General features: G+C 47.9%; 1 protein-coding gene across 9 annotated transcripts in view; it reads left to right on the top strand.

Moving 5' to 3' along the window:
- Positions 1–18,112, top strand: part of TENM2 (teneurin transmembrane protein 2) — a 714,433-nt gene that overhangs the window by 598,892 nt on the left and 97,429 nt on the right. For all 9 annotated transcript variants that reach the window (XM_067732909.1, XM_067732913.1, XM_067732908.1 and 6 more), the window contains 2 exons: positions 13,413–13,623; positions 17,906–18,025. In XM_067732909.1, the coding sequence (XP_067589010.1) occupies positions 13,413–13,623; positions 17,906–18,025 (331 nt within the window). The remainder of the gene's footprint in view (positions 1–13,412; positions 13,624–17,905; positions 18,026–18,112) is intronic.

Below are 18,112 nucleotides of genomic sequence, written 5' to 3'. Positions count from 1 at the left end.
CTCAGAGCAGGGAAAAAAGGAGGGCCTTTCCTTATGTTTCCTCATTGCCCGTGGCAGGAGGAAGCAGCCTGGCAGGGTGGTAACGAGGCTTTGGGGTCAGGAAGCTTTGGTTCACGTCCTGGCCCCTCCACTGCTCCACAGTGTGAGCCGAAGCAAGTCATTCTCTCTCCCTCTCTCTGAGCCTCAGTTTTGTCCTCCGTAAAGTGGGGCTAATGACGGTTCCTACCTTATAGGACACTGTGAGGCACAGATGAGTTTATACGTGCAAAACACTTAGCACAGTGCTTCTGGTAGGTCAGTGGGCATCAGAGTCACCGGAAGGCATGAGCCTCTCCCCCAGTTTCTCGTCCGATAGGTCTGGTATGGGGCCCGCTGACGTGCATTTCTAGCGAATACCCAGATGATGCTGACACTTTGAGAACCACTGACTTGGCACAGTATGTCCCCTTTAGAGGGGAGCTCGAGAGCCTGCAGTGAGTGATGTCTCCAGGCGTGGTGGCCCTGGGCTGCCTGATGGGGAAACAAGCCCAGATGCTCTGCTTCTCAAGGCAGTGGCGACTTGATTGGCATATGGACGCTGCAGACATCCCTGGGCTCACATCTCTGTGGCAGGTTCCCTGGCTCTCTGTCCTGCCACGTTTGTCCCTGCGTGTTGCCGCACAGATCTGTGGACGCACCCCTGTCTGGCCCCTCCAATCTCTATTCTTAATTATGAAGGCCCTGGTTTCTTAATGTCTTCCCACCTCCACCCAGATCATGCCACCAGCTTTGCTAGGCTGGGCTACTGTTCCTGCAGCTGCCAGTCTGTCCCACACAGAGCCCTCAGAAGAATTCTTTTAAGAGTCAGGTCATATCACGCCTCTTCTGGTATTTTCCCAGGGCGTCTCATCTCCCGTAGCGTGGCGTCCAGGTGCAACGTTGGCCATTGCTTTGCATCAGCAGGTGCCCGCTTCCATCTGATCTCATTTTGTCCTTCTATTCCTCTCCCTCCACTGGGCCAGCATCCACCATCCTGTTCTCCCCATAGCTCACAAAATACAGCCCAACCCTGGCCATTTGCACCTGCTGTTCCCTCTGCCCAGAATGCTTTTCCCTCAGATGTTTCCGTGACTTGTTTCCTCATTTCATTTAGGTTTCTACCCAAACATGACTTCTTCAGAGATGCCATCCCTGGCTCCCCTCCAACCCTCTCCAACCCTTTGCCCTGCTTTACTTTTCTTCAAAGCACTATCACTCTTGCAAAGTCTATTATACATTTATTTGTTCATTGTGTCCCCTCTCGAATCTAGACCCACAGCCTCAGGGTCCCTGTCTGTCTTGGTCAATTCCTTATTAAATGAATTGAAGAATGAAAGCTTTAATGAGAAGTATCTAGGATAAAAAGCAGTTGTCATTTATTCAGTAGATTATTTTAGGATGAAAGAAACACATGCACACAGACAGTGACACCCAAGTCACTGTATATCACTGACACCATTTTCTCAATGCCAAGAAAATCCAAATGTAAGATACACTGTTTGTTTCACTAAGACGTGAACACGTGATTCTGCTGCTTTTCACCTCTGTAGCCGACTTTGCTCACCCAGTGTATCGGCTTCCTGTGGGCTGATGGCAGTAGGTAGGCAAGCTCCCTCCTCCAAGACAGGAGGAAAGGCAGGGGCGGCCAGGGATGGCTGTTGAGTGAGCCCAGACGTCCCACACGATGGCTTGCTTGGCCAGATGTGGAATAGTGAGGAAGCCAGAGTAAACAGATGGTTACTCTCCGCTGAATGCTTTTGCATAAAGCTTATTTAGTCTTTCGCAACAGCTCTATTATGCTGATATGATTATTATTTCCATTTTACCGATGAGGAAGCTGAGGCTCAGAGAGGTAAAGTAACCAGCCCAAAGCCACACAGACAGTGTGTTGCCGACCTCCAGATGCTGTGTTCATAACTGGCAATAGAATACCAGCTCCTAGTACCGACGCAGCAGAGTGGATGTGAAGATTAAATGAGAAAATCTCTAGGGAGCGTTCAGCACAGTGCCTGGAGTGTAGTAATGGCCGTGTTTAGGAAATTCATACTTCTGATTTCCCTAGTCTAGCAGGAAGTTTGTAGATAGCTGAGTCTGGTCCTTCTCCCAGTTGCAGGGCTGTGGGTATTTGTCTATTCTTCACACGGTCATCAAAGCTGCTAATTCTCTCAGCTTTGGGGCCGGTCCTCCCACCTCCCCCCGCAAGAGACGGGATCTCTCCTCAGGCGGAAAGTCACTGTTCCGGCTTGTTGCTCAGAGGTGTCGGTGGTGACAGCCCCTTTCCTTTCTGAGGGGCCCAGCAGGTCACTGCCTGGCACCCCACCAGGCTGCCACCCCCGGCCGGGCCTGGACTCCCCGGCCATCGGCTCACTTCTGTCTGACCTGTCAGTGGGCTCTTGGAAATGGTGGTTGATGAGGTCAACAGGCGTGTGGGGTGGAGCAGACTGGGCTGGGAGAGGCCAGAAACAGCAGGGCAAGGGCGAGCATGTGGGGAAATCAGTGGCTGAGATCAGAGGCCCCTGCTCTCTGTTGCCACTGGTTTTTTGTAACAGGAAAGGGGGGAAGACAGCTGCAGGCAGGGTAGAAAGCCCCTGGGGATAAAAACATGGCCCTGGGCTAACAAGGGTGAGACTGTGCCAGAGAGGCCTGTCAGGGATATCCAAGGTGAAAACTTTCTGATCAAGTGAGATCATTATTCCTTGAGCCTGTATCTGGGTTGTGGAGAAGCAGCAGTGGGAGGGGGTGGGGAAGAAGGGAGAGAGAGAGAGTGAAAGAGAAAGACCAAAAGAAACAGCAACTAGAAAAAAAATGTTTTCTGAAGGCTTGGCCTTTCCTTCCCCACATTCTACAACATTCACAGGGAACCTTGATATGGCTGTGATCACTCACAGCCTCCTATGAAGAATGGAGGGTAGAAACCAAGAGTGTAGGCTTTGGAGGTGGACGGACTAGGGGTGAATCACTCCTCCATCACTGACTTGCTGTGTGATTGTGGGCAAGGCCCTTAACCTCTCTGAGCCTAAGTTTCTTTATCTGCGAAGTAGAGATCACAGAAGCCTCCTCAAAGGGTTCTTGTGAGCCTTACTGGATGGTGTCTGGATAAGGTTGCATGATGCAGGCTGAGAAAGCACAGAGGAGCTTAAGCTGCTGGTGAGGGGGACAGCCCTGTGGTGGTCCACCCAAGTCAGAAGTGTAAGCTGGTAAACTTAGGAGCTGGGGCAGAGGGCAACGAAAACATTCTGTGTCCCAGTTTTCCAAAAAATAAATCGCCCTTCAGTATGTCTTTAAATTGTCCCTCTTCTGTTTGACGTAGTCCTGCCTTAACTAAAAGAGCTTGGTGCAGGCCCTAAGCATGTCTTAGTGGCAGGTACAACAAACAGCTCCTGTGTATCGGCCACTCGGAATGTTTAACGGTAACAGACCTATCATGGCAGCTGCATGTAGGATTTAACGCTGGAGTGCAGCAAACTGGGTTCAGAACCCAGCCCCACCATACAGAAGCTGCACGGTCTTAGGCGAGGTATTTAACCTCTCTCTATATCTGCAGTTCTTCATCTGTAAACAGCAGGGCTAATGATGCCTAGAGTTCTGGTGGTGATTTAGTGAGAGGATGCACGTAAAGCACTTAGCCTGGTGCCTGGCACTTAGTAAGCTTTTCCTAAATGCCAACTATCGACTCTCATAAGACATGGTTGCCATTAACACTTCATGGTCGTGCTGACCCCCCCAGGATCCTGTCACCTAGCACAGGACCCCTATGCTGAAATGCATTGGTTTGGGGGAGGCTCTGGGAGGCCAAGGACAGAGGCTCTGAGCTGATGTGCTGGTAGTGATGACGTGGTTTGCATTGGGCCTGATCCTGCATTTTATGAGACAATCAAGCCTGGGGCCGCCACTTGTGACCGTTGAATAGATGAAGGTTTGGCTGGTCCTTCCTGGGATAGAACCCCCAAACCTAGAGCTCTGTGTGCTCATGAAGTGCTCCCCAACCAGTAAGGCTGATTGCAGGGAGACTGTTGCAGGGAGATGCTGCAAGCCAAACGGGGTCCTTGGTCAGGAAGTACTGCACACTCCATTGCAACAGTAAAGAGTCCTAATGCATATTCACTCATCAAGGGCGCTGAGAACTCCTGGTGTGATTAAACCAGTTGAACTTTGTTTAACCAGTATCTCCCAGACTGCATTTGACCACAGACCCTCCTGTCCCACCTCCATTTCTATTTCAGGGAACCCCGATTAACATCCGCAGGAGGCATAATTTGGAAAAGCTGGTTTCATTCCTGAGGGTCAGTTGTGCTGCTGTGGATATCTGAAAGGTGTTTCAATAATTCAGAGCAGGGGGTCTCGAGCTTTAGTGAACTGAGGAATCACTGGGGCCTTTTCATTAAAATGCAGATTCCTAGTTTCCGCCCTCAGGAATTTAGTAGGTGTGGGTGACAACCGGGATCAGTATTTTAACATCACTGAGGTGATTCCAGGACAAGAAATCAGGGAGCACAACGTGACCAGTAGTGGTTTAGTGCCTGACTTATAGAAGTATGGTGCTCAGAACACCGGTGTCAGCGTCACCTAGGACCCTGTAAGAAATGCAGGCTCTCAAGCCCCAGTCTAGGACTACAGAATTAGAAGCTACATTTTAACAAGCTCCCCAGGTGATTCTGATGCTGGTTAGAATTTGAGAAGCATTGGTTTTAAAGGGTTTGGTTAATAGTGTTTTGTTTTTTGTCTGTTTGTTTCATTTCTGATGAAGAACCATTCCAAAAAAAAAAACAACAACAACTAGACACACACTTCAAGATCATTGTCATAAAATTTCTACCATCCTTTATCCCCACCCCCATTCATGTGGGGTCGACCAGATGCCCCAGTAGCTTCGAGGTAAAGCCAGAGTCATATCAAAGAGAGGTCTTACCTGGATCATATCCCTGCCTTCAGTAACAGTGCCTGGGTTGTCCTAGGAAGCCTTTGCTTTCTTTCCCACATCCATCCTGAAGACTAGGAAAGCCAGCAAAGCATCTCTCAGGGAGGCCTCCGCTCTGCCAGATCTCTGGTTGGACATGATGGATCTTCCATTGCTAAGTTATAGGAAAAGCTGGAAGGTGCTTTGGGGGCAAGGATCCCGGGGCTTGGAGTTCACAGACTGACAAAAAGAGTTGACAAGAAGCAAGAGGAAAACTTCCAACAGGCCTTCCAGAAGGAGTGCAAATACAATTTTACTTCTTGCAATGTTTAAGGATGGCGGTTGCCCTGTGGAGGGAGAGGCAAGATGCCTGCTGAAAGACAGTCCATCAGGCAGCCAGGGTATTAATGGCAGGTGAAACCTTCCAAATGAGCACACTGTCAGCCAATCTATTGCTTTAAAAGGTTGGCAATGCGGGAGACCTAACAGCGGCAATGAAGAACTAATCTCATATTGCCAGGTTAAATCAAGTCAGCCTTGCCCATTCCTTTCACTTCTTAGTTACATCAAGCCAGAATACTTTCAATTATCCCTCACTTCCAACTTGTCAGCAGGCATTGGGTAAAATGCAAATAGAACAGTGCCTTTCCCTGGCGGAGAGCAGGAAGTATCATCGAGAATAGCCTCCCTTTATTGAGTTCTTCCTCTGTGTTAAGTGCAGTACCTTCATCTTCTCATTTCACGGGGCCCGTCTTAGCATCTCCGTGCTCTCTGGTGACGTAGGTGCTATTAAGTCCATTCTATAGCTGGGAACACTGAGTCACAGGAGGTCAATCACTTGCCAAATTTACATAGCTAATGAATGATAGAACAGGTTTTAAAACCAGACCATTCTGACTCTAAAACCTGTATTATTATGTTATTTGTCTAACTAGGATAGGAGCCCAGTGGTTCCCTGAGCTTTGGAGTGCCCACCTTAAAATTTTCTAAGTGCTGTTCCAGTGGCAGGGACTGGCCAGGATCAGCAATGCTGTCTGGGAAGAGCACCCTCACCCGGACTAGGACCCCCATGAGCCCTGGGCCCTGTTTCTCCCTTTCAGGGTGCTCTCTGACCCTCTGCCTCTCCTCACCTCCACCCCCATGCATGTAGGGTTGACCAGATACCCTAAGGTGTTGGAAGATTTGCATCTCTGAGCTATCTCAGGGTCCAATGCCTAGCCTCAATTCTAGAGGGCAGATTGGCAAGGCGATTGCTCCTGCTGGCTGAAGCAGTGTATGTTTTGCAAGCTTATGTAAGATCAGGCTGCCACAATAATGCTGGTATGCTGATTTGGGAAACTCAAATTGTTTATATAGATAGGGGCCGGGCAGAAAAATATTAGCCAGGAGCCCCCCCACACTTTCCTCACGGTCCTGCAGGAGCTCACCTTAAAACAAAATAACTCCCGAGACAAAACAAATGCTATGGTCGCCATATTTCTTCTTTACTCAAGAACCCCTTTATGCTGCTGGCTAAAATTCAGGAGCCTTTGGCTTTTGCCAGCCCTCCGAGAAGGGTGCTCTCCAGCGCCCCCTGCTCCCTCTTCATTTCCATCACAAAGAGCAGACAGCGCAGGACTCTCCCTTTTTGCCCCAGCTTGTTGCCTCCTGCCTTCTCGACACTGCTTCATTGATTTCCCCAGCTCCCCACTGTTAACCGATCTCCAAAATAGCCATAGGGGGACTTCCCTGGTGGCGCAGTGGTAAAGAATCCGCCTGCCAATGCAGGGGACACAGGTTCAATCCCTGGTCCGGGAAGATCCCACATGCCGCGGAGCAACACAGCCCGTGCGCCACAACTACTGAGCCTGCGCTCTAGAGCCCACAAGCCATAGCTACTGAGCCCACGTGCCACAACTACTGAAGCCCACACACCTAGAGCCCGTGCTCAGCAACAAGAGCAGCCACCACAATGAGAAGCCCACGCACCGCAACGAAGCGTAGCCCCTGCTTGCCACAACTAGAGAAAACCCACACACAGCAACGAAGACCCAACGCAGCAAAAAATAAAGAAATAAATAAACTTATTTAAAATATATATATATAGCCCTAGGGTATATTGCATTCACCACCTTAACTCCCTGTATTTTTCCTGGGAAAATGACAATTTGGCAAGTACCTCACTCTGGATGCGAAACGGACATATATGATGCCAAGAAGACTCACAAAGAAGAAGAGCAGTAGAAATGACTGAGACACTTAGTAGGTTACTAGGTGCTCACAACTGTTCTAAGGACCTGATGTGGATTATCTTCTTTAGTCCTCCCAATGCTCCTTGAAACACCATCAGCACCATCCCCATCCCCATCCCCATCCCCATCCTCACCATCATGCCTACTTTGTACATAAGGGGAACAGGGCACAGAGAGGGTGATTATCTTGCCTAAAGTCAGTCTGTTAGCAAATACATAAAGTGCATCAACTTAAATATACACCTTGATGAATTTTTATAGACATATTCACCAGTGAAGCCAAGTGAATAAGATGAAGATCTAGAAAATTCCCAGAACCTGAAAAGTCCCTTATATTCTTTTCCAGCTAATACCTCCCCATTAAGGTGACCACAATTTCTAACTTTCTACTGTAGTTCATGAACTTTGCCTGTTCTCGAGCATCCTGTACATGAAAGACTATGTAGTCTTGAAAGCCCATGTTTTACCTGGTCCACCCTCCGGCCTCCTGACCCACTGAGTGGGGAAGGTAGATTTGGTGGTTGGTAGCCCCTCTCAGCAAACCATGGTCTGGGAAAAGTGGGGCTCATTTTTCAAATCAGAGCGGCTGCCTAGTTCCCCAACGAGTGCTGCGTGCAGACGCTAGCAGCGCTATCCATGGCGCCTGCAGTGAATTGTGGGAGTCGATTTGTGCCACCCTGTCACAAAATAAAACTCAGAAAAGTAAATTTGGATCTTCCTCTGAAGCCTTTACCGCCCAAGGAAACCGGAAAGCTCATGCAGGTTGTAGAGGGAGTCACTTGCATACCAAGCTGCAGGGAACAAAAGGCACCCAAAACTGACCCAAATGCTTCCATCTGGATTCTCCCAAAGCTGCCCAGTGTACGAAGATCAAAGAGGAAATAAATGAAATAAACCTCCTCTCATTCCTGGAGACTTTGTTTCCGTGTAGGAGTGAGGCATGGACTCAGGCAGCCTTCCCGAGGCAGAAAAGCTGTGCATGTTTCAGCCAACTCGGAAATTCAGATGTTTGCTGTGGCGTCTCTGTAACCTCTCTGTTTACCCGTGACCCCCTTCCCCCGAGTGTAGCATCGCTAGTAGGTGTTCAATTAAGGCTTTGAGGTTAAATCTCTTGACTGTTTAGGCGCTCCTTAAAAAGTCTTGCAGGGCTTCCCTGGTGGCGCAGGGGTTGAGAGTCCTCCTGCCGATGCAGGGGACGCGGGTTCGTGCCCCGGTCGGGGAAGATCCCACATGCCGCGGAGCGGCTGGGACCGTGAGCCATGGCCGCTGAGCCTGCGCGTCCGGAGCCTGTGCTCCGCAACGGGAGAGGCCGCCCAGAAGGGCAACCTTGTGCCAGCAGTAAACAGCTGAAAGTGGCTTTGAGTCTCACAGGTAGATAGTATGGTCCTCAGCAGCCTGCCTTGCAGGGAATGAATTCCCAGGCATCTTGTTTCTCATGTTGATTCCTTTTCAGATGTTCATCTCAAACAGCCACACACTTCCCCAGCTGTAGGAGCAGACAGGCCTTCAGAAGTGATTAAATCTCATGGCTGCTCACACTTTCCCAGCTTGATGGGTGTCCACTGCCCTGTCTTCAGCCTCCCTTTGGGAAGGAAACATCTCCTCCTTCCAATAATGAAGAAGACAGGGGTGATGATCTCATGGGTTGCCTTTTCCTACTTTTTCTCCAAAGCTGCTGCTCCGCCTCTTGGCTCACTTACTCACCTTCTCTGAGCCTCAGTTTCCAACTCTGTAGGATGGGTGATACCGTGATGCGGGGGATGATATACAGTGTAGGGGGTGCTTGCTACACCAGGCACTCTTCCAAGTCCTGAATATGTAATAACTGCTTTCATCCTCCCAACAGCACCTTATAATGTTATCATCTTCTTCATTTTGTACATAAGGAAACAGAGGCACAGAGCAGTTCATTGTCCAAGGTCAGCAGATTGGTAGTCGCTGATCTGAGATTCAAACCCAGATACCCTGATCCAGAGTCTGCAGCTTAAGGGTTATATGATTCTGCTTTGTAAGGTTACCATGAGGATTTAAATCAAGAATAGATGTAAATCCTGTGCAATATATAGCATTTATCATCACCACCCATTATTATTATCTTATCACTATTTGAAAACATAGCATTCTTGCCAAGATGCAACCTACCTATAGCACATACCAGTGAATGACTCTAATCAGGGGACATTCATTTCATTTATGTTTATGTCCAGTTTTTATAAATTGAAAAAGTGGAAAACTTCAGGGAGTTTCTGGTTATAGTAATACCTACTGTTCATTGAACACATACTATATGCCAGACTGATACTATATCTGTCAACTCCCTATCACATAACCCTATGATATATGCATTGTTGTCACTCAGTTTTTTGTTTTTTGTTTTTTGGTTTTTTTTTGCGGTATGCGGGCCTCTCACTGTTGCGGCCTCTCCCATTGCAGAGCACAGGCTCCAGACACGCAGGCTCAGCGGCCATGACGCATGGGCCCAGCCACTCCGCGGCATGTGGGATCTTCCCGGACCGGGACACGAACCCGTGTCCCCTGCATCGGCGGGCGGACTCTCAACCACTGCGCCACCAGGGAAGCCCATCACTCAGTTTTAAAGGCAAAGAAATTGAGTTTCAGCCAGGTTGATTATCTTTCTAAGCTCACACAGCCAGGGCTTAGAGGATTCCACAGGCCAGGCTCTTACCTCTGACGCTGTACAGATTTTTTGGCTTTTTACCTTGGGAATTCCAATCCAAAGGCTTCAATGTAGCCTTAACCTGATTTCTGCGTCACGTTGCCAGAACTGTTATGAAAGATTCTCTGATTTTCTTTATCAAAAGCAAGACAAAGAATGCCTAACCTACCGTTCCCAGAAAGTTTCTGCACGTCCATATTTCTCTGAAGTGGCCATTACAATTAGCATATGACGTACGTGTGTGGAACACAGCCAGAGCTACGACTTAGCGTGCGTTCTCACAGAAAGCACCTAGATGATAGGCGGCGGCCACATCTCACAGAGTGGAGTAAATGAGGATGTTTATTAAGCAGTTGCAGGGCACCACTGTGAGCCCTTGAGGAAGGCCTGGGTCACTTTCCCATAACCGCTGAGGCAGAATGGGGCCCTTTTCGAAGACTCTGCAAACTCTCTCACCAGGAAAAAAACCAAGCAGACAAACAAATAAGGAGGTGGATAAATAAAAAAATAAATCGTCCAGTGTCGTAGGGGGGCTGTGCCGCTTTCATGCCCCTGTTGAATGGAGACATTGGCAGCCTCTCAGGTCCTGAACTGGCAATTCAGAACAGTTTGATTGCTTGCTTGATTGTTTGCGAGATAACTGCAAGATTGTCAGTGACAGGGTAATTTACTGAAGATTGCCATGTCAGACTCCATGCGAGGGGCTTGCTGGCATAAAGATGCGCTTCTCATGACTGACAGGCCACGGGGAGATTGGAGTGCCAGTTTCAAGTTCACAGTGTTGTCTGCAAGTGTTCGGCGGCAGCAGGCCATAATCACGAAACATGATGAGGTCATTACAGGCGTAACGTGTGCTCACACTTAGTAATGGATAGAACCCCAAATGCGCCATCTCCGGAGCAGGTAAATGTAAATATGTAGGAGGAAATCATTTCTATCCTTTTTATCCCCTCTTTGTTAGCATTTGCCATCTGCTATTGCTGATGTGTTTGTAGGACATCTCCTGCCAGACGGGCCCTTGAATAAAAAGCCTGGAGTCAACAAAACAGTGGGGAAATTTGAGGTCCATGCTTTTGAAGCAGTCACAGTCACAGAAGGAGTAGCAGACTAGAGGGGGTTGGGAGAGGACAACGTTCAGTGCTTAATAGGCAAGACTGTCTGTAATTTATTATTCGCTCCTGATGTGAGGCCCTCAAGCTGGTTGTATGGAAAGGGGTTGGGGGCGGGAGGTGGCACATTCCCAGCTTCAGGAGGAAAAGGCCACCAGAGATGGATGGAACTCCTAATGGGACGAGGCCGGTGGCCTTAAAGAACTCTGTAGTGCTAATAACAGTGGCTTTCTTCTCACCTGAGAAGTTTCTGCAGCGGCTGGATGAAGCACTGCCAGCATGTCTCAGCAGGATATTTTTAAATCTGAAGCAGGCATTCCGTGGTGGATTCCTTCTGTCTAATGAAGGCGCTCCATGGAAGGTGACGGTAGAGGCAGAATACTCTGCCTTTTTTATTTTCTATTCTTTTCTTTTTCTTATTCTGCCAAGGGCCCCGGGAGCCACTGGATGATCTGAACGTGGGTCTGACATGGTACCTCAGCATCATTCTGCTGCTGAGATACACTTCTCCAGCACCGTTTCTTGGGTCTGAGATTTGCGGGCCCCTGGGGGGCACCCGATTCAACCAGCACATCAGGCTGAGGTGCTCAGAGCCATGACTTTGAAAGTCTCTAAATTTCAAGCGTGCATGCCTGCTCACCCTCCTGTGTCTGCGTTTCCAGAAAACTTTGTAAATCTAAATGTGTTACGAGGCACACGAGCAACACTTGCCCACGTGGAAGATGAGAGGCTAGTTTTAGTCATTTAAAGCTGAGCGGAACACGCAACCTCCTAATTTGTTTGTTTGCTAAAAAGAAAGTAGTGCATTAAAATCATTGTACATTAATCGCTAAGTTACAGTGGAACTTTGGTGAAATTAAATATTTCAATTTCATTAGTGGAACCAAACGTAAAGGGTAATGCCAAAAAAGTACGCTGTAGTAAATTTAAAGCACACAGCCAGGCCTCTGATTCAGTGTTCCAGTTCAAGTGTTTGTCAAGTCACAGCCCAGGGTTGGAGTGCATGTTTCTGTGATGCTAATTATGGCCCCAGAATGCCTCGCTATCAAATCAGGGAGTTACAGGTAAGCAAGTTACTCTCCAAGCTCCTACGCTGTGTATTCGATCAATTCCCAGCAGAGTGAAGAAGGGTTGGCTAACTAATCCATTCTAATAGGAATTCTAAGGAGCAAACACTGCCCTAAACACCCTCATCCTCAGCCCCAACAGACATGTGAGGAATGGGAAACAGTCATTTACTCATTCAACAAACATTTGTTGAGTGCCTGATTCCATGGTTGGCACTAAGCGAGGCATGAATATAAAAACGAATACGACACTGTTCTTTTCAAAGAGCTCATTTTCCAGACAGGAAGGCAAGCATACGGAGACAATTAATTCTAGTACAAGCAAGTTGGCTTTAACAGCGGTCTCTAGTATGTCTTGTGCATTAGAATCACCTGAGAATCATGTTTAAAGTGCAGACTCCAGGACCTGCTCCTGGAAGCTGTGCCTGGGGAGCTCTGGGGTAGGCCCTTGATTCTCCCTACAGGATTGTGACGCAAAACCATTCTCTGAGAATCTCTGATTCAGGGACACACAGAACGGGAATACCTAAGCTAGCTCGGGCATCATCAGGAAGGCTTCCTGGAGGAGGCCACACCTAGTCTGGGTCTTAAAGGATGAGTCATAATCTGTTTCCTCCACTATACTGTCAGCTCCTTAAGGACAGACACCATCATTCTTTGTTCTCTGTTTTATTTCCCGAACAGGGATGACACTCAAATATTTGTTGAAGGGTAGATGAATAGGAATCAGCTCGGGAAAGAGGTGGAGGGGCAGGAATCTAGGCAAATAAATCAGAATGTTCAAAGTCCTGCAGGTATGGGGAAGGTAGTTTCAGGAGCAATTGGGGAAACTAATGGCTTAGTTTGTGCGTGCTCAAGCTAAAGCCATTTCTCCACATTTCCTGGAAAGTGTCAAACTCATCACCCTGGTTCTCCCACTAGTCAGCAGTACCCTCCCTGGCTTAGAGGGGGAAGGGACGGAATGCGTTTCTCCACTGAAGCAAGATTTAAGGAATCCCATGCATTTTGATGACTTGCACACGCATTAGCATGGGCCCCTGAGATCTGGCAACAGGTAATTCTTTTGCGCAATGTTGTTTAAGAGCAACATGTTTGTTTTTATTGCCAACCACTCAAATAATACTTGCTCATGATAGAAAAAGGAGAAATTCCAGAAAAATACAAGAAAGAAAAAGAGAGAAACACACTAATCTACTACCTGGGGATAACCATTTGTCCGCATTCTCAGTTATTTCCTTTCAGTCTTGTACTTCCTGTGAGTGTATAGTGGAATTATCCTAGGCTTGTTGTGTGAGACCTGCCAATTCAGACCGTTGGGAAGGGTTCAGGCTGCTCGGGACAAGGTGTTAGCATCTCAAAGCAGCTTTGTGCCATGATATCTGCTGACCCCTGGCTCTGTCTCTGCCCTTCCAGATGGCCTGGTGGACTGCCTGGACCCTGACTGCTGCCTGCAGTCAGCCTGTCAGAACAGCCTGCTCTGCCGGGGGTCCCGGGACCCCCTGGACATCATTAAGCAGGGCCAGACAGACTCACCCGCAGTGAAGTCCTTCTACGACCGCATCAAGCTCCTGGCCGGCAAAGACAGCACCCACATCATTCCTGGAGACAACCCCTTCAACAGCAGGTAGGCGCCCTTCTGTCCCCGCAGGTGGCTGAGGTCGCTGCTTCCCCTTCCTGTCCAAGCAGGAGGAAGTGCTCCTGGTTTTTCTGTGGGCCTAGTTGGCCTGGAAACTACCCCATGGGAGCAGCTCCCTGCTGTGGTTCATAGAAGGCCCTTTCCTCTCTGTGGGTCAAGCTCCAGAGCAGAGTCCTGGTCCCTCTATGGGATTTGGCCACCTGCAACCCAGAACCTGCTTAGAGACACCTGTTGATTGCCTGGTTTCTAGATCATTTTTACGATCTATTATTTTATGACATTATTGTTATATTAAATCTCCTTTTAGAATACCTCTCATTGTGGCTCTTATTTGATCATCCCTGAAATATTTCATTCAACAGAGTATTTTCTAAAAGCAGTTATAAACTTAGTAACACAACTTAGCATTTGTGGCATCTTAGAGTCAAGATGATGCCAGTGGCTGGAATTTATTGAACGCCTGTGATGAGCTAGAGACTTGAAGCAGATTGGCTGTAATCCTCACAGTCACCCACCCCATCAGTGGCATCTGCTAATTGCCGAGTTGGTGCTAGACATTGTGCCAGTGCGTGTCCTCTTCTCATTCCAAAATGGCGGGGGGTAGGGGTGGGATGGGGGTTTCTCTTGAGTTTCCATTTGCTCTCAGTTGCTAATGTGAGGCTTATGAGTATTCTAGAGGCAAATTCTGGATTTATTTTGTAATCAGCTTGGCCTCTCCTCTCCCCCCCACCACCGCCAGGGCAGGTTAGAAGTGTACCCCTGGAGAACAAAGCAAGGGGAAGAGTTGGCTTTGAGATACCCCCTGGCCCGTTCTGTCTTCTAGGCACTGTTTCTGATTCTGAGGGCGGAAGGAAGGATAGGAGAGGCAGGGATGTTCTGCAGGCCTACCTGCACATCTCTGATCTCACTCTGGGTCGGACTGGGTCCAGATAACGCTGGTGTCTGCAGACGTGAGGATGGTGGGTGTGATCTTCTTGGGGGCACCCCTTCTCATGGAGAAATAAGAACTGGGAACCTCTAGGAACTAGGAACTTGTCCCTGCCCCCTTACCCCTCTGACAGCCCTCTTCATGCCGTCTTTCTCTTAGTTTTCTTCATCCTCACTTAGGTCTGGGCAGACCCTGAAGCAACTCGGGAAATAACACTGCTTAAGCAGACTTCTCGCTGGCGAAGGAAATACCAGACTTTACTTCTTAGAGGAGGCCTTACCCTTATAAGTGATTGTCTTGGAGCCTCCCTCATTAGACTTTGGGGAGGAAACATCACCAGGCCGTGACTGAGACTCCGCTCCTCCCTGGGAGAGCCTGGCGAGGGTGGGACGGGGAAGTGGTGGGTAATGGTACAGCCAATTAATTCTGCAGCCCCTTAGAACTCTCTGGGAAGCTGTGCAGCCCCAATTCCTGGCAGCTCTTTGACTATGAGGGTTCTTAATGAGGTCACCGTGGGCCAGCAACTTTAGCCTCTCTCTGTTCTGGTTTTACTAAAAATAAAATAGAAAAGAAAAAAATAATCTCAGCCCTTGTCTATTTCAGCCACCCCCCCCCAACACCCTCTAGCTGTGTCATGTTAGGCAAGTTATTTAACCTCAAACTTTATTTTCTTGATTGTTAAAATTAAATCAATACGTACAGATTATACTACACACAGTAATATTATTTTAATATGAGTAACCCTCAAAAAAATAAACCACAGATCTCGGAACAAAAATATATTTTCTCTGCTTATTAAATCCCGGTTCTGGGACGGGGATTGTGTAGGTATGTTTCTTTTTAATTATGAACATAATTCCCGTTGCCAGAGACTCATGACAGGCCCTTGCACTAGTCCATGAGCATTTCGGTGAGGTCTGCATACAGTTTGCTTAGACTGTAAGGGCATCTTTCAAAGGCTCGTGCTCTGTTTCAGTCGGCTTCCTATTAACATTTTATTATTTCTACCCTAAATCCAGTAATTTCCTCATCTCCTCTTCATACTCTTTCTTCACTTGTGCCTTGGAAATCAATCTTTTCCTCCTCACCAGTAGTTACCACTCCCAGAAGGCACCCTGAGTTAGAGGCAAGATGTAGGGAGCAGGCAGGGGCTCCGGAATATTTGGTAGACTATACCAGCCCCAGAGATCTGGGCAAAAGAAGCTTGCTTTAGAGAAAGCTCCACGCTCCAGCATGTCGGCTTGGATCCATAATTCAGAAATGCAAAATGTTACTCCAAGACATAGGTTGAAGTTCACCAAGCATGTGAATTTCAGTGCATTATCCTCTGACAAATAATGAAAGACAAAGCTAGGAGTAAAAAAGAGCTTAATTCAAGACTGCTAAGAAGGCGTTTCCCCTAGATAATGGCATACAAAAATAACTAAAATGCCTGGACTCCACCACTATAATTTATAGAGCAGATCTCACTATCTAGATAATGTGATAATTGTTACACACCAATAATCATAAATAGAAACGAACTGATAGCATGTCTTAGCTGAATCTTTTCTGCGAATTGACTGCCTAGAGACGATAGGAAGCCAGCAGCAGTGAAGAATTAGGAAAACTGAGGGTAGAAATCACAGGCAACCCAGCTCCCTTTATTCCCATGGCACTCTGCAAAGTCTTATGCTACAGGAATGATTTGAAAGAAATAACAGTTGTATAAAAAAATGGAGGGGAAAAATACTCCACTGTGGGATGTATTCCCAATTTTGTTTTCTCATCACAAGCAGCTTGTACCTTGTGGTCATCAACACACATCACTGATTTTAAAACAGTGTCTAGGAAGGCCTAAAAGAAGTCTTAGTCTGAGCTAAGATAAGGAAATGGAATTGAACGAAAGAATTATTTTCATAAATTAGTTTTCCATTTTCAAAAGACTGTATAGCATTGTGGTTGGAACCAGCTAAAAATGGAATTCATTTGATAGGCAGCCAGTAGCAGACAATTAGAGCTGTCAGTGGAACAGTCTAAACCCTCCTGAGATCACCAAGGGGTCGGAGTTGAACAGTTGGGGGGATTGCTAATGAAAAAGAGAGGTGCTTGGAGAGAGCATCCCTCCAGTTTTGGGTTCACCCGGGACTGCAGAAATAAGTGTGTTCCAAAAATCGAGCAGACTTGGACAAGATTCTGGCAAAGAATGGGTCAGCTTGATTACCTGGTCCAGAAATTGGGAGTGTGTCCAAGAATCTGGACGCCTGAGAACCTCTCTACCTTCTCCAAATTGCCCAGTGGCTTGAAGGCCAACAGTACAGCTGCAAACCTGCCTGGTAGGCTGGAAACTTAGTACAAAAATGGAACTTCTCATTAGCCCATTTCTCTATGAAGTCGGGAGAATTCAGGTGAAGGGAGGCGTGTGCATTCTCTCTGCATGGATTTTGAGTAGACTATTGTGGCATCTCTATTGCTTTATGGGATTTCCCAGAAGGAGCTGGTTGAATGCTGGCATCTTTGGGAAAGTTCTAATTACTGTGATCTGGAGACAGGGGGGCTTTCTCTCATGGTGGCAAAAAGTTGAGAGGTATATACCACCTCCCCGCTCCCCTGCCCCAAATCCTGGTAGCAGGAATTTGATGTAAGAGAAATACATAGTTACACGGAATCCAGAATCCAAGATAGTTCTACCAGGAAAAAAAAAAAAAAAAAATCTCTAATGTTCTCTTTTCCTCAGGATGGCACGGATTGTGAGAAATTTTGCTCTTAAAGGGCAACAGAAAAAATAATGTATGTATATGTCCCAGCCTCATAAAAAACCTTTGTGTGCTCCCACCACCCAACCCCCCACTCCCTCTGTCATCCCAGCCTGGAGGAGAAGAGTAACAGTGCCTTCCTCCACGGCCAAAAAAGGAAATGAGTAGGCAGATGGGGAAGCTCTCACCCGAGGATAATACTCTCCGTGCCAGGCTAAGGCACAAACATGAGTGATGAGGGGCAGCCTGAAGCTCGGGCCAAGCAAAAGGCAAGTGATGTCAAGACACGGAGTGAGGCTGAGGGCAGAGGGAGTGTGCACAGGGGACCCCATTGCGCAGCAGAATGACTGAAGATGCTGCCCGTGCATTTCACCCCAGACTGTTCCTCGGGGAACGCCAGCATTGAGACATCCCTCTGGCCCACATCTCTCATGGAGATGTGATTGTGTGAAGCCAGAAGTTCATGTTTAAAGGTCTCGTCCTTGCCTTAGGGACCAGATGAGGATGGGGGGGGGGTGGGCAATGGGGAAGGGGAACTCTACGACACTCCCTTGTCCCCTTGTTCTCCTGCCTGGGGCTCAAAAGCTTGTGTTTCTCTTTCTCTCAGCTTGGTTTCTCTCATCCGAGGCCAAGTAGTAACTACAGATGGAACTCCCCTGATTGGTGTGAACGTGTCTTTTGTCAAGTATCCAAAATACGGCTACACCATTACCCGCCAAGATGGCACGTAAGTAGCTTTATGGGGCCCCACTTACTTAGGACTGAGGCTGCAAAGAGACAGATGGTGCTGTTGGCTTGGAACCACGTGCCTCCC

This window comes from Pseudorca crassidens, chromosome 3 (genome assembly GCF_039906515.1).
Source record: "Pseudorca crassidens isolate mPseCra1 chromosome 3, mPseCra1.hap1, whole genome shotgun sequence".
Lineage (NCBI taxonomy): Eukaryota > Metazoa > Chordata > Mammalia > Artiodactyla > Delphinidae > Pseudorca > Pseudorca crassidens.
The sequence above is the reverse complement of the archived record's forward strand: the minus strand, read 5'-3'. Positions and strand labels throughout refer to the sequence as shown.